Source organism: Mesoplodon mirus, assembly GCF_964341445.2.
Source record: "Mesoplodon mirus genome assembly, chromosome: 2".
In the NCBI taxonomy this organism is placed as follows: domain Eukaryota; kingdom Metazoa; phylum Chordata; class Mammalia; order Artiodactyla; family Ziphiidae; genus Mesoplodon; species Mesoplodon mirus.
In genome coordinates, this window is record NC_138977.1 from 124,255,998 (window position 1) to 124,269,547 (window position 13,550).

A 13,550-nucleotide genomic window follows, 5' to 3' on the forward strand; every position below is an offset into this window, starting at 1 on the left:
TGGACGTGCAACTCCCTCTGCTCCTGAATCCCGCTCCAGGGGATGGAGGTGGGGGAGAGGCACATGCTGGGAGATGGGCCCATGGCCCGTGAGGAGCTGGCGGGGCTGGTAGACAGCTGCCAGCAGCCGTGCCATGCCCGTGTGTGGTTTGCACACAAGGAGGTGAGAGCGGCTGGGTGAAGCCTCCCGCGAGGGGAGAGAGTTGACTAAGGCACCAGTGTTGGTAGCACTTTTACCAGCAGATGTTTTTTGCCTGTTTCCGATTTCTGAAGCCTCTTCCCACTTTCTCTGACCCTGATTTTTACAGCTTCATTAGAGTTGCACCCCTGTTTTAGGTCTCAGCTCTGCATGAACATTTGTATTAGGTGTCTGTTGCTGCGTAACAGGTCACCGCAAAGCTTAGTGCCTTAAGACAACAACACGCATTGCTGGGTCAGGAGTTTGGGAGCAGCTTAGCTGGGTGGTGCTGCCTCAGGGTCTCTCATGAGGTCAGTTAGGGTGTCAGCTGGGGCCGCAGCCTCATCTGAAGGCCGGAGTGGGCCAGGGGACCTTCCTGCAAGGTGCCGCACTCCACTCAGGGGCCAGTCGTGCTCCCGGCAGGTGGTCACAGCAGGCAGGGTGGAGGCCTTCTGCGCCCTAGACTTGGAAGTCCTGTGTGGCCGTGTCTGCACCGTCCTGTGGCTCTGCCGGACGGCAGGAGGGAGGCCTGAGGACTAGGAGGCGAGGCTTGTGGGAGGCTCTCAGAAGACGTGTGAGAGGCCGGGAGTAGGGAGAGCAACCTCTGAGGAGCCCACAGAGTCCCAGGTCGTGCTGGTGACATTTTAGCTGTGTGGGTTTGTGGGTATTTGGTTTTCCATATTTTTTTTTTTCCCAAGGAGTGGAAAGGCTTTAATGAACATGACAAAGGGACACAAACCCCAAATCCAGCCTTTGTTGCCCATTTCAGTGGCTGAGGAGGAGGGAGGGGCTCCACCCTGCTTAGCTGTTCCCAGGCCCAGGGGCAGCTGGAGGGCGGTCCCTGCACGTCTCCCCTCCCCGCAGAGGGGCTGAGTGCTGCCGGAGCCGGGAGGCCTGAGGCAGCCAGCCGACCTCCAAGGTCAGGGGAGGCCCAGGATCAGGCAGGGGAGTCAGAGGTTGGAAGGGTAGATGGACTGAACAGGAGGGGCAGCTCTTGGGTCCCCAAACAGCATCGTCACAGAGGGGCCAGGGCCTGCTGGCTCCAGGGACCGAGACCCTCACAAAGGAACAGCCCCCCTCCGCCTGTTCAGCAATGGTCAGGAGAAGGTCTGAGGGACAGGAGAGGACAGGGGCCTGGGTGGGCAGAGGAGGCTGCGAGGGAGCCGAGGAAGAGCAGCAGGCATGGGCGTGGTGGACGGGTCCTCCGGCTGCTGCCCTGCAGCTCCTGCTGGCGAACAGGTTGGCAGCGGGGCTAGGGATGCTGCCTGTCAGGGTCCAGGACTTGTCGGAGCGGATGCGCACGTCGCAGTTGGTGCTCAGGTTCTGGGTGAGCTGTGAGCAGCCTCGCGGTCCGCCGAGTCTGTCGGCACGCGGTGGAGCTCTTTCTGAGGCATCTTCCGGGAGCTGCTCTTGCTCCTAACCAGGCTGCGCTTGGACACCTGCCTGTGGAAGCGTTCTGCCAGGACAGCCGCCGCCTCCCCCGCCGCGCGGGCGCCTCACTGCCTTGCTGCATGCGGGGCCTGCTTCCTCCGACCCCCTCCTCCCCTGCGGGGCGCCAGCCGTGGTGCAGGCTGCTCGTCCATACTGTCGCGTGTCTGAAACGGTTTATCAGAAACACAGCGGTGGCCGCGGTGGAGTGCTCCACGTGTCGGAGACCTTGCCAGTACGCTGTCGTGAGGAACTGTTCGGCTCTCGTGACGGCACAGCGAGCCCTGTCTCCTGGCTGAGCGCGAGGAGGTGAAGCCACCCCTCCGCGGTGAAGTGACACAGGCGGGAAGCAGACCGGGACCCGGCCCCGACTGTGCCCGTGTGCAGAGCCTGTAGCGGTTGTGCTGTGTGACGTCCTCATGAGACCTGTGCGTTGGGGTGAGCAGTCGTAGCCCTCGTGGTCCCAGCAGAGGTGAAGGTGAAAACGCCTGGGCGCTCCCAGGAGGCGGGCACCGCGGGCCGGCGGCGGCTGTGGCCGGCGCATCTCCTGTCCTGGCGGAGCGCTGCTTGCAAGGGTGCGAGCGGGCAGCGCCGGGCTGAGAGCTGAAAGGATACCTGCAGCCGGCCTGCGGAGGGGGAGGTCTCTGGGAGCGTGGGCCCGTGCAGTCAGGGGGTCCAACCTGCTGTGTGCCCAGCCTGCGGGGGGCCGTCCGGCGTGTGGCTCAGGCGCACGGGCGCGGGCTGACAGGAGTGGGAGCACCTCTGCCTGGCTGGCGCGTGGCGGCAGGAGTCCCACCCGTGGCGGCCTGGGCCGGGGGCCCTCTGGTTGCAGGAAGGAGGCCCTCTGGGATGGAGTGTCAGCAGGGAGCGGACAGGATAGAGAGCCAGGAAGGGTGGGCGGGCACAGGACGTGCAGGAGCGGAGCTGGCCAGCCTGGCACGGGCTTCAGGTGCGAGGGGAAGGGTGACCTCCGGGGCTTCGGAGTCCTGTTTGGGGAAGCAGCTGCGAGCACTTACATTACCCTTCATTCTGATGGGGGACGCTGTGGCCTGGGCTGGGCGACAGCCCCGCAGACGCATGTGCTGTGCTCCAGGAGTCTTGGATCTGCAGCTCTGCACGGAAGCCTTTGCCCCGAGGGTCTCAGTTCCTTGATGCTGGAAGTGTTGGGGGCCGCGTGAGGGGTGGCAGGCAGGCTGGGCGGGAGGGGAGGGTGCCCCAAGTTGAGAGGAGGGAGCAGGCGTGTGTGGGGCTGGAGACACCCAGGCAGGCGCAGGATGGGAACAGGGATGCCGAGGAGACCCCGGGGGAGCGCGGGAGCCGGAGCCGGGCTTCGACGTGCAGAGTTGCTGGGGTGCTGGTGTCCGGCAGGCCAAGGTGGACATGGTGAGGCGCGGGGACCCTGGAGGCCATACGAAGCCATCTGTGGGGTGGAGTTGTGGATTGGGGCTTGCATTTGGGGGCAGAGCTTGCCGTGTTGGCTGGGCAAATAGTAGGTCCAGGTGGTGACAGGAACCCACTGATGAAGTATCACGGTAAGTCCATCACAGAGGGCAGTGGAGACACACCTTCCCTTACCCAAGTTACTTCTCAAAGCTGTGGCGGATGAGCCACATTGAACCTGGGGTCTGGCTCCCAAGCCAGCAGCCAGTGCTCTGACTCAGTCGGCAAAGCTTTCTTGGAAGGGCCTGGGGCACAGAGGTCCCTGTTGCACTTCCTCAGCTCTGCTGTCGTAGCTTGAAAACAGCCACGGAGGACTTGGGAGTTCATGCCTGCGGCCGAGTTCAGAGAAAATTTTACTGTGGACACTGATGCTCAAATTTCCTCTAATTGTTAGGTGCTATGAAATATTTTTCCTCTGATTTTTTTTTTTTTTGGCCACGCCGTGTGGCTTGCGGGATCTTAGTTCCCTGACCGGGGAATGAACCCGCGCCCTCGGCAGTGAAAGCGCTGAGTCCTAACCATTGGACCATCAGGGGATTCCCCGATTTTTTTCAACATTTAAAAATGTTAACTCAATTCTTAGTTCATAGGCCATACGAAACAGGAAGGTGGGTCAGATCTGCTCTGTGGCTGTGGTTTATGGACCTCGCACCCTGCTATTGGTGGTTCTCAAAGTCGGGGCACATTAGAAACCCATGGGAAGCCTTTAAAATAGCAGAACCGGGCCCGCCGGGTTGGAGCGGCCTTGGCAGGGACCTGAGCACCCTAGTTTTACACCCCCCACCCGATTATCACAGTGCACGGCCCAGACCCACTCCTCACAACCCAGTGATGGGGCTCTTCTGGAGACCTTGTGAAGATGCGCGTCCCTGGAGTGGGGCCTGAGTATCTGCATTTCCCGTGTGCTGCAGGGCCGGGGAGCTCTGTGTCCCAGCTGTGAGGAGTGGCTGTCTCAGGGTGCAGCGGGGCGGGGCTCCTCGGCCACGTCTACGCCCTCCTGAACACGGACCCGAAAGAAGGAGGGTTGGTGCTACGGCCGGCGAGAAAGCCAGCCAAGGGCTCGCCCCTGTACCCAGAGGCTTTGTTTCCTCCTGCTGGCTACTCAAGGGTGCCTAGGAAATTGCAAGTTACCAACAGTTTAGTGATTTTGGAAAAGTGTACTTTTTCTCTTACCACTTATCATTTCCCGCATTTACACAAATACAGCTGGAATTGTTTCCACCAGCGCTGTTTTCAATGAGTTACAACATCAGTTAAACACTATTTTTAGTTTGAAGCCTTTATGGGACGTAGTTCCATGACGTGGGAGTGAGAGTGCCACGTGCTGGGTAGCCAGGGGCCGTGCGCCGCGTTGTGTGAGTTCGGGCGTCCGGCCTTCCCATCGTACCTTTCCTGTGTCCGCAGGTTGTCGCTGAGCACCCGGACGCCCCCGCCGAGGAGATCGAAGAGCTGCTTGGGTCCCAGTGGAACATGCTCAACGAGAAACAGAAAGCACGCTATCACACCAAGTTCGCCCTCGTGGCCCCGTCCCCGTCTGAAGAAGACTCTGGTAACCGTAGCTCTGTGCTCATGTCCTCTGCGTAGCCGTGGCGTGTGCCGTGTGGCGGCCTGCGCTCCGGCTCTGACCCGAATGCAGCCGTCACAGTAAAGCAACCTCTGCTGCCTGGTCTCCTTGCTCGTTGTCGCCAGAGCTGTTCCGTGGAATCCTCTGTGGCCCTCCGGGCCCCTCGCTCTCCTGCCCCTGCAGCCAGTGGGGGAGGTGCGGTGAGGGAGCAGAAGGGAGGCACAGAGTCCAGGCGGCCTCCAGGGCCGGAGGCTCGCGTGACGGGCCGGGGTCAGACCTTAGGCCTTTGTCCTGCAGCGAGGCTGCCATCCCGGCTGGGGCTGCGCCTGCACCTTGTGGGGGGCTTCCCACCGAGGGCAGGGGCTCTGGCCCTGGGGCTGGCCGTTCACAGCCTGTGGGCCTGAGAGCTCGCAGGGTGAGGAGGGTGACTGTGGACTGACGTTGAATGTGGGTAGCCTCTGGTTCTTAGGCCTTCAGGGCGAAAAAACAAAAAGTGCCGCTCTGCCCTGGGCTATGGTTAAGAGAACGGAAGCTTAATGCTGTGAGCTCTGGGGAAGACAGGTCACCACGGTTGGGTGTGTCCTCTGTGCCTGTGGGAAACTGACACCTGTAATGGGAAGATAAGTATGATGTGTTTGGGTATCAGTTTGGGTATACAAAAGAATTCTGCATCTCTCAAGGCTCGTCATTGAAGAGTTGTGGAGAGGCCTCCAGACTTGCCTGACAGGGTGCTTTATGGGCACGAGCTTCGTGGGCACGAGCTTGGTCAGCACCGAGGTGGCCTCCATCCGTGTTGCCTTCCTGTTCTGTTCACACATGTTCCCATCTTGATTTTAGGGCTTTCTAGAACTCCACAGCAACCATCTAATGATATCAATAGTGAATTTCATTCAAGTTGTTCAGGGTTTATTGCAAATACTACGATTTAGAATAGGGAGGATGTTTAGGGTTTTGTGTATTTTCTTTAAAAGGCAAAAGTTTACCAGACTCTTCATCAGTACGCTAAATCCAGAGAAGTGTCCCTTTTCAGTGACTGCTGATTTAAGAATAGTCAGGTTTTATTGAAGCCAGATTCACCTTACCCTTGAAGAGTGAGTGTGACTTGATTGTGTGTCCCGCTTTGTCACTGTCCCCGAGTACTTGGCAGACAGGAGCATGGGTGGTCCCTGCCCCCAGTGTGTGTCAGCTGTGTGTTTGCTCTGCAGGCCTCGAGCCCTCCCTCTCAGGGACCCCAAGATGATGGGTCAGGCCATGGTGTCAGCTGTCCTGTCCTTTCGGTGTTAGGAATTCAGACAGATGCCCATCTTGCTCATCTCTGTAACAAATGACCACTGCCTCATCCTGGCACGGGGAGGTCCTTACATAAAGGGCAAAGGACTGCAACTTCACCTCCCCTGGGGGCTCTACCTAGTGCACACGTGCCGAGGAGGTGCTGGCAGGTCCGTGGATCCACAGCCACCGCTCCACAGGCCTCTCCTGGTGTTCCCTTGAGGCCGGCCCAGAGCTTAGTGAAGGCCACTCTCAGGCCGGCTTATGCCAGTCTGGTACTGGCAGCTGGTGAGGCCAGTGCTCCGGTTCTGCTCTTCTCTTGCAATGTTGGGCCTGGACCTGAGGCGGAGCCCCGGGCCCGTGTCAGCCCAGGGCTGCTGGATGCAGGGACCTGAGCCTCCTTGGCCAGTGTGTTCCGCCCCCCTCCGTAGGGTTTGAGGACAACACTGCCCTCCCAGGAGATGTTTGGTGAACAGTCCAGGAGCAAACCCTGAACCTCTTAAAGCAGTCCTGCAAATGGAGACACTGGATTTGTATTAAATAAACCTTGGCGTGTTCAAATTAGTTCTCTCTCTAGAATCTGCATTCTTACTTTACGTCTTGTTTTTCTGTCAGTACTGTTCAGACACCTTAAGTCTCAGATTAGGTGGTCTCCCTGAGGACACCTAACATGTGGCACAGTTAAGCAAACATGTAGAAGGCGCTTATTTTGCAGATGCACATGGATTGTTTCACTTAAGATGCTTCTTTAAGGAAATGTGTTAACGGATTTTGTAAAAATACTGGGTTATATTTAGATTTAATGCTATAGTACATTAAAATGTAACAGATACCAATATAATAATCCCTAGATGAGATAAGGATTTTCTACTTGCCATTTGGAAAGTGCAGAGAGATTTGACCTGTGGTACTTAGGCCCTGGAAATGAACAGGGTTTCAGGAGGCCCATCACTGCTGGATCTACACGCTGAAGGCGCTGGGCAGCTGCTCAGTGCTCTAGAGGACAGCTTGTGGAGGGTTTTTCATGTAAGTTTCCCCCATCCCCATTCCAAGGTAACTTAAATGGGAAAAAAAGAAACCACACGAAGAGGACACAGGACCCTATAGAAGATGCTGAAGTTGAGGACGCTCCCAGGAAGAGACTCAGGACCGACAGGCACAGTCTTCGGAAGGTAATTACGTCCTGGGTGGGCCTGGCTGCAGGAACCAGTTCCCCCGGGCCGCAGGCGGGATGCGGGGAGGCGTCCTCTGCAGGCGTCAGGTGGAGGCCGGGGCTGGCTTTCCCCTTGGAGCTTCTTCGAGAAGGCCGCTGAGGAGGGGGAGTTTTTATCTGCCAGGGAATTTAACACATCCCAACACTGAATAATTCTTGATGTTTAGATTCAACAAAATTGTATACTTAAAATGACTCTTGAATGTAGGGCATATTCAGTGTGTAAATAATGAGTTGTCAGGAGAACATCAAAATCCACTATATGTTATTCTTCATAAGAAGTTAAAAAATCCATTAAAGGCATTGAAATAGGTTTTATGAACTCATTCCATTTATTAGTAATTCATATTATTATTTACTTAATGTGAATACTAAGCAGGCTGTGTAGGCCTGTTTGATACAACAAAAAAGGCCCAGCTTTTGTAAAGGCAGCCACGGGACCTCACAGCTCTAGCCGGTGCCAGCCAGTGTCAAGGGGCAGAGCTTGCCTGGTACCTGGAGGAGCATGAAACTGACCAAGGGTCAGACCTTCAGAGGACCTGTGTCTGGCGTGCGTACCCCTGTGTAGAGAACGTGGGCTCTGCCGGTGCGCTCTCCGATTTGGATGCCAGTTAACCTCTTTGTGAACTGAGAGGTTAGACTTTGTACCTTACATTTGAGTTTATGTTTATTTAATAGTCGTTCTGGCAGCGTAGCTGTACTCTGATTTATGATTTTGATTATAACTTCAAACTCTTCCCTTTTTTTTTTGGCTGCACCGTGCGGCTTGTGGGATCCTAGTTTCCCCAACCAGGTATCAAACCTGGGCCCTTGGCAGTGAAAGTGTGGAGTCCTAACTACTCGACAGCCAGGGAATTCCCTGAACTATCTTTTAGTGATCTAAATTAAGAAGTTCTTTTTATTGTTTTATTTCGAAGAATGGAAAATAAATCTCACATATTGCTCAAGCATAAATATGTGGCCATCACGTCATCTGTCTTATTTCTTTAAAGGCATATTTGCAGTTCAGGAGAGCAGGCGGCCCCACCCCATTTTCATGGACAGGAGAGCATTCTCCCGGGGCACCTGTCAGGTGTCCAGCAATGAGCTAGGTAACACTGATGTGTGCAGATAACCTGGGAGCACATATTCAGTTTCTCCTCTGGCCGCCTGCCGTTGAAGTGGTCCTTTACTGACAGTCATGCTGACACTGGTTGCTTTGAAATATTTGTATAAAGGATTTACCTAAAAAAAAAAAATGTGTGTGACCCTGGACATTTGAAATATCAAAATTCACATTAAGTAGCTAGACAGAAATTTTACTAACTAGTAGCTCAGGAAATAGCAGATGATTTTTAAAGAGAGTAGTGTTTGTTTTGGTTTTTATAAACCTAAGTTTATAAGCCATATCGGGTATAATTCCTAATATGCTTTGAGCACTTGGATGGGCCAGGTAGCATTCCCAGTGCTGGGCACCTGTTACTTTGTCCACGGTCTTGTGACCCATCCCTGCTGGAGTCCGGGGCAAACTCGGCCTCCTGGGCAGCAGGGTGGCTGTGAGGCAGGGGTGCCCCAGTGCTGTCCAGACTACATTATTTGAATTCTGAGCGCCAGACCAATGTTCATGATATTTTTGTGTGTGTGCTCTTTTTCTGTTGTGAAATGTGCTTTCGGATGATCTTTGTTTGTGAGCTTTGTCTGGGGCTTGTCTCAGGGTTGGAAATGGTCTGCCTGGTGGGCTGGAGTGAACCGGGCGCACTTCTCATGGGCTGGGCTCCCTCCAGGTCGCTGTGCTCTGAACCCAGAGGACCTTTGGTAGCCTGTCCAGGAGTCGCATCTGAGGTTCTCAGAGTGGCTGGTTAGGTCAGATTTGGCCCGGGCCCTGCCCCTCCCTCCCAGCGGCTGTCAGAGTGGGGGGGAGCGGGCAGGGGAGAATCGGCCCAGTGACGAAGAGGGTGTCAGCTGGGCAGCCACAACCGCCAACCGTCTGCGCAGAGCATGCTTCCGCAGGAAGACGTTTCTGTCACACGGCTTTTCAGCAGCCTGTGTGAGTTCACATTGGAGACTTTTCCCCTTTCTTTCCTTTTTCTTTTTCTTTGTTCTCCCTTCCTTCTTTCCTCCCTCCGCACCCCCCCCCTTTATAACAGAGAGAGACGTTCACAGACAAAACATCCCGCACAGGCTCTTGCAAGGCCATCGAGGCAGCCTCCTCGCTCAAGAGCCAGGCAGGTAATGTGGTCAGCACTCCTTCCAGGTCCCCTGGGCTGGCGGTGGGCGGCCTGCCTGGTCCTGTCCTCGGGGAGCACCCCCCTTGGGGGGGGGGAGGTGGAGCCAGGGGTGAGCGTGTGAGCAGGAAGCTGGAACCCAGAGGGTGAGGTGGGGAGGAGGTTCTCGTGCAGTTAAAGGTAAACTGCTTTAGTGTGAAGTTGTTTTCATGGTCAGCTAAGTGTCATTGAAGTCACTCTTCTGCTGACTTCTACTTGGCTTTATTGTTTTCAGTTTAAATTATATTAGAGAAGTGATTCGAATCAGAAATGTCCAGGTTTCTGACTTGATGATACCAGTTGTTGCTGTAAATTCCACTATTTTTAGTACCCAATTCTCCATGTATATTAGCTAAAAAGTAAAAGTAATGACTGGTTATTTCTGTTTTACATGTTGAAGAAACGAGCTTAAAATGTTTGTGAAAAATAATTGTCAAAACAATGAAGGGGGCATCAGGTCACTTTTTACCTTTTCATTAATTATCTTTTTGATGTATCTGTCTGGTAGTTCATTAAAGAAAGCTTACCATCTCCAAATCGTAATAAGAAAGGAAAATAAAAATCAGAGTAAGTGAAGATTGGAAATGGCTCTGTTTCCCTTATTTTGCATAAAGAGCTGTTCTGGTTTTTAAAAATTAATTGAACAGACTGTTTTAGAAAAACAGACGTTTGTGAACAATTTGAACACTGAGTGGACATTTGATGATAGAAAGGGTTGTTACTTTTAAGTGTGATAGTGCTGTTGTGGCTGCATTCAAACCTTCCGTGCAGAGGTGCTCTAGCTTCCCATGGGTAAAATGACATGTCTGGGATCTGCTGCAGAAGAAGTGGCAGGGGGACGTGGCACCAGGCGTGGGTGGACTGGTGTGGCCCAGGCAGGGCTTTGGGGTCTGGGCAGGGGGACGTGGGAGTTCACTGTCCAGCTCATCAGCCCTGATTTTTCCACCACAAAAAGTTAAGCCCAGAAAATCCATCTTCAGAAACTTCATTTATTAGCGGGGTACTTTTAAAGCAGGAAAGAGGTTGAGGGTTTAAGGTTTCAAACTTTACTTTATAAACCAAAATTATCTTACAGCCACAAAACATCTGTCTGACGCCTGCAAACCCCTGAAGAAGCGGCACCGGGCCCCCGCAGCGGCGTCTGCGTCGCTCGCCTTTAGCAAAAGCTCTTCTCCTTCTGCATCCTTAACTGAGAATGAGGTAAAATCATAATAATAGTGATCATCACGCACTCACACAAAGGCCGTTTAGTTACCCACATTGAAGTGTGATAAAGGTCAGACTTAATCAGCGTGACACGGGTGTTCTCCACAGACACAGGGAGGTTAGGTGCTCTGAGCCGTGTCTATTTCAGAGAGAAATACACACGCACACGGTGTATGCGTAAGTGTACGTGGCTGTACTTCAGTATTGATGCTTTTAATTGTGCTTGAAATCTGTCTTCAAGATGTTGGTTCTGTGATTTTTCACCCGGTCCTAACCTGACAGCGTCAGCGGGGCTGCCCACGGGGCTGGTGTGCTCACGCAGCGGGATGGCAGGGCCCACATGCTGTGCACATGCCTTGTGCATTCCGTGACTTTGGGTCCACAGCTTTGGTCCTTTAAATTCTGGCATGTTTTTAGGTCCCTGAGTGTCGAGGTGAGTCAGGACTGCCGTGGTAATGTGACTCCTCTTTTCTGGACTCGGAAAGTATCCGCTAGTGAAATTGTAGCTGTTTGAGGCTCTCACACATCACTGTATCGTAACATCTAGAGCATCATCAAATCTGAAGTCTTTGCCGTTAATAAAAACAAAATGAAAAACAGCCTCAGAATGTAGGTATGACCCTTTTTTGTCCAGAGGGAGTCTGGGATTCCCAGCTTTAGAGACTACCCAAGGAGCTTATTGTCGAGTCTTAATTTCTTGTTATTTTGTTCCCTGTGATTCTTTTTCTCATTGTAGACGTGAGTCCTGTTTTTAGACTATCTGTGAAGAGATGCTCACCTTGGGCTTTTTCGGAACAGGGTAGTGAGGCAGGGAGTGGGTCAGAAGGTGGTACTTCTGACACGGTCTCCACTGTGGTCCGTGGTGGGGACGGGGCGTCCCCTGCTCTCTCAGCATCAGGTGCTTATGCCCATTAGAGGGGGCCAGGCCTTTGGGGGTGGGCATCTGCTCTCGCAGGCATGCAGGGGCCTCGGGGCGGTGTGGGGTGGGGCTCTCGGCCAGTCTTAGTGGGTGTAGGTAACTGAACATTTCTCAAATTTGGGCATGGTCAAGACAATGCAGGAAGAATTCTTTGCTGAGCTCCTGGGAGCTTACTGAAACATGAAAAGGCAAATTCTATACAAAACATTTTTCCTATTTTTCTTGTCCAAGTTCAGATTAACATCCTAAAAAGTTAAATAAAAGGTGGTCTGCAGTTCTAAAGAGGAATACTAAAAGTTTCAGTTCCATAGACCCTTTCACTTAAGGCAGTTTGTTTAAAACACTTTTTAATGAGTTTTTCTAGCATCATATTTTGGCCCACTTATTTGGTGGAGTTTTTACTTCCACTGTTGTCAGATACCATCAAAAGAAAAACACTGAGGCCGCTGAGATCTTGTCTGTTGTTCCTGGTCATGAGTCGTGTGGGTTAGAGACGTGAATCTAGAGCAGCTCACCGCGGGGCCAGGATGGCGGGTAGAGGGTAAAACATGTTTGTCAGACACACCTGACGGTCTGACATTGGTTTTGACCAGGATGAGTTTCATCTTCCTGGCTTAGACCTTTGTTCTGAACTTGGGGAGACTTAGATGAAGCATTTTACAATCATTAGGCTTAATTGATTTTTAATTCTTTAGAACTTCAGAAATAGATTATTAAATACATTTATATTATATATTAAATACATTAAAATCATACACCATTTTGCAGTTTGAAGGTGATACATAGATTCCATAGTGTGCGTTCTGTTCCTTACGTAAAAAACATTTAAATTACTAGGCTTTTTCTATCAGGCCACTTTTGTGCGGCTTATATACATCTCACATTAGAGTTCATTTTTATTAAAACTGCTTTAGGTGAACAAGAAGGCTTGTCTGTTTCTGTGTTAACACTACTGAACTACAGTGCACATTTACAACGTCTGCCAGGCTAAGTGCCTTTTAGCACGAGAGACAAAGCGTAGTGTTATAAAGAAACATTCTAGAAGCCGCTAGGTCCAGTTCTGGTGGGCACTGGGCGACCATGGGGCTGCTGTTTGCAGGGCTCAGACTGGCCCCTTATTCGGGGTGAGTCGCATGCCCTTTGCATGTTTATATTCTCTCCTTTCAATACCATTGATTAAAATAAGGAATTTTCATAGGGTTGGTGTTTCAAGACATTTTAGGTCGTGTTGTGGTCTAAATTCCTCTCAAACAAGGTATATGTGATCAATAAAACCTTACATTAGAATAGTTATTCCACAGTAGTACTGCATCCCCTAATGAGGAGGACAGATTAAAATCACACACTTGCATGACAAAGGCCTGGGAAGTAATTAATGTGATTTAAGTGTTTTGTAATTTCATTTCTTATTCCCTTAGTAGAGCAAATTCTTATTTTTTTCGCCTTTACTGGTAACAGCTTTTATGGGAGCCCACATCAGCCAAGTTGGATTTGAACTCAGCTGCTCTGTACTGCACTTAAAATGATGTAATTTTCCAAGATGTCTGCTGCAGGCGGCGTGTCATCGTGCACACTCAGTGGCATTGCTTTCACAATCAGTTATGGAAGATGTGTGATAATCTGTTTTTACTGGTCTTAATAGCACATACAATGAAGAAAACAGATAACAAATTTTAAGACCAAGGTAAGATACCTAATCAAGGCCATTTAACCAATCACATTCATCTCATAACAGAAACACATTCATATTCCAGTGGTCAATGTAGATTTCAAGTTGAAAGGATGCCCTCAATCAGGGGCTGTCCTGGGCGTGTGACAAGGACAGCACACTGAAGAGGTCCATCCCGTTAGAGGTCATTGTTCTCCTCTAGTTCATCACTTACTGAATTTTTATTGAAACAAACGTCAGCACCTGAACCTTCAACAACAAAGAACAAACAGCACACATTCCACAGAGTCCCCGTCGCCTGTCCTCCTGCTAATGGATGTAGTCAATCCTGTAGATAGGAAACTCATGTCCAACAGAAAAGGCAGGACGACTTTTGATTCTGTCTTTTTTTACTAAACAGTTTTACTATGACACTAGCTATA

General features: G+C 51.8%; 1 protein-coding gene across 9 annotated transcripts in view; it reads left to right on the top strand.

Annotated features, from left to right (window-relative positions):
- The window catches only part of NSD2 (nuclear receptor binding SET domain protein 2), a 77,352-nt gene that overhangs the window by 38,932 nt on the left and 24,870 nt on the right, over nt 1-13,550 (top strand). For 8 of the 9 annotated variants that reach the window (XM_082603289.1, XM_082603292.1, XM_082603288.1 and 5 more), the window contains 4 exons: nt 4,450-4,594; nt 6,932-7,050; nt 9,218-9,299; nt 10,410-10,534. In XM_082603289.1, coding sequence (XP_082459415.1) covers nt 4,450-4,594; nt 6,932-7,050; nt 9,218-9,299; nt 10,410-10,534 — 471 coding nt within the window. Of the gene's footprint in view, nt 1-4,449; nt 4,595-6,931; nt 7,051-9,217; nt 9,300-10,409; nt 10,535-12,917; nt 13,429-13,550 lie in introns of those variants that run through there. The other variant, XM_082603294.1, reaches the window with a different exon arrangement.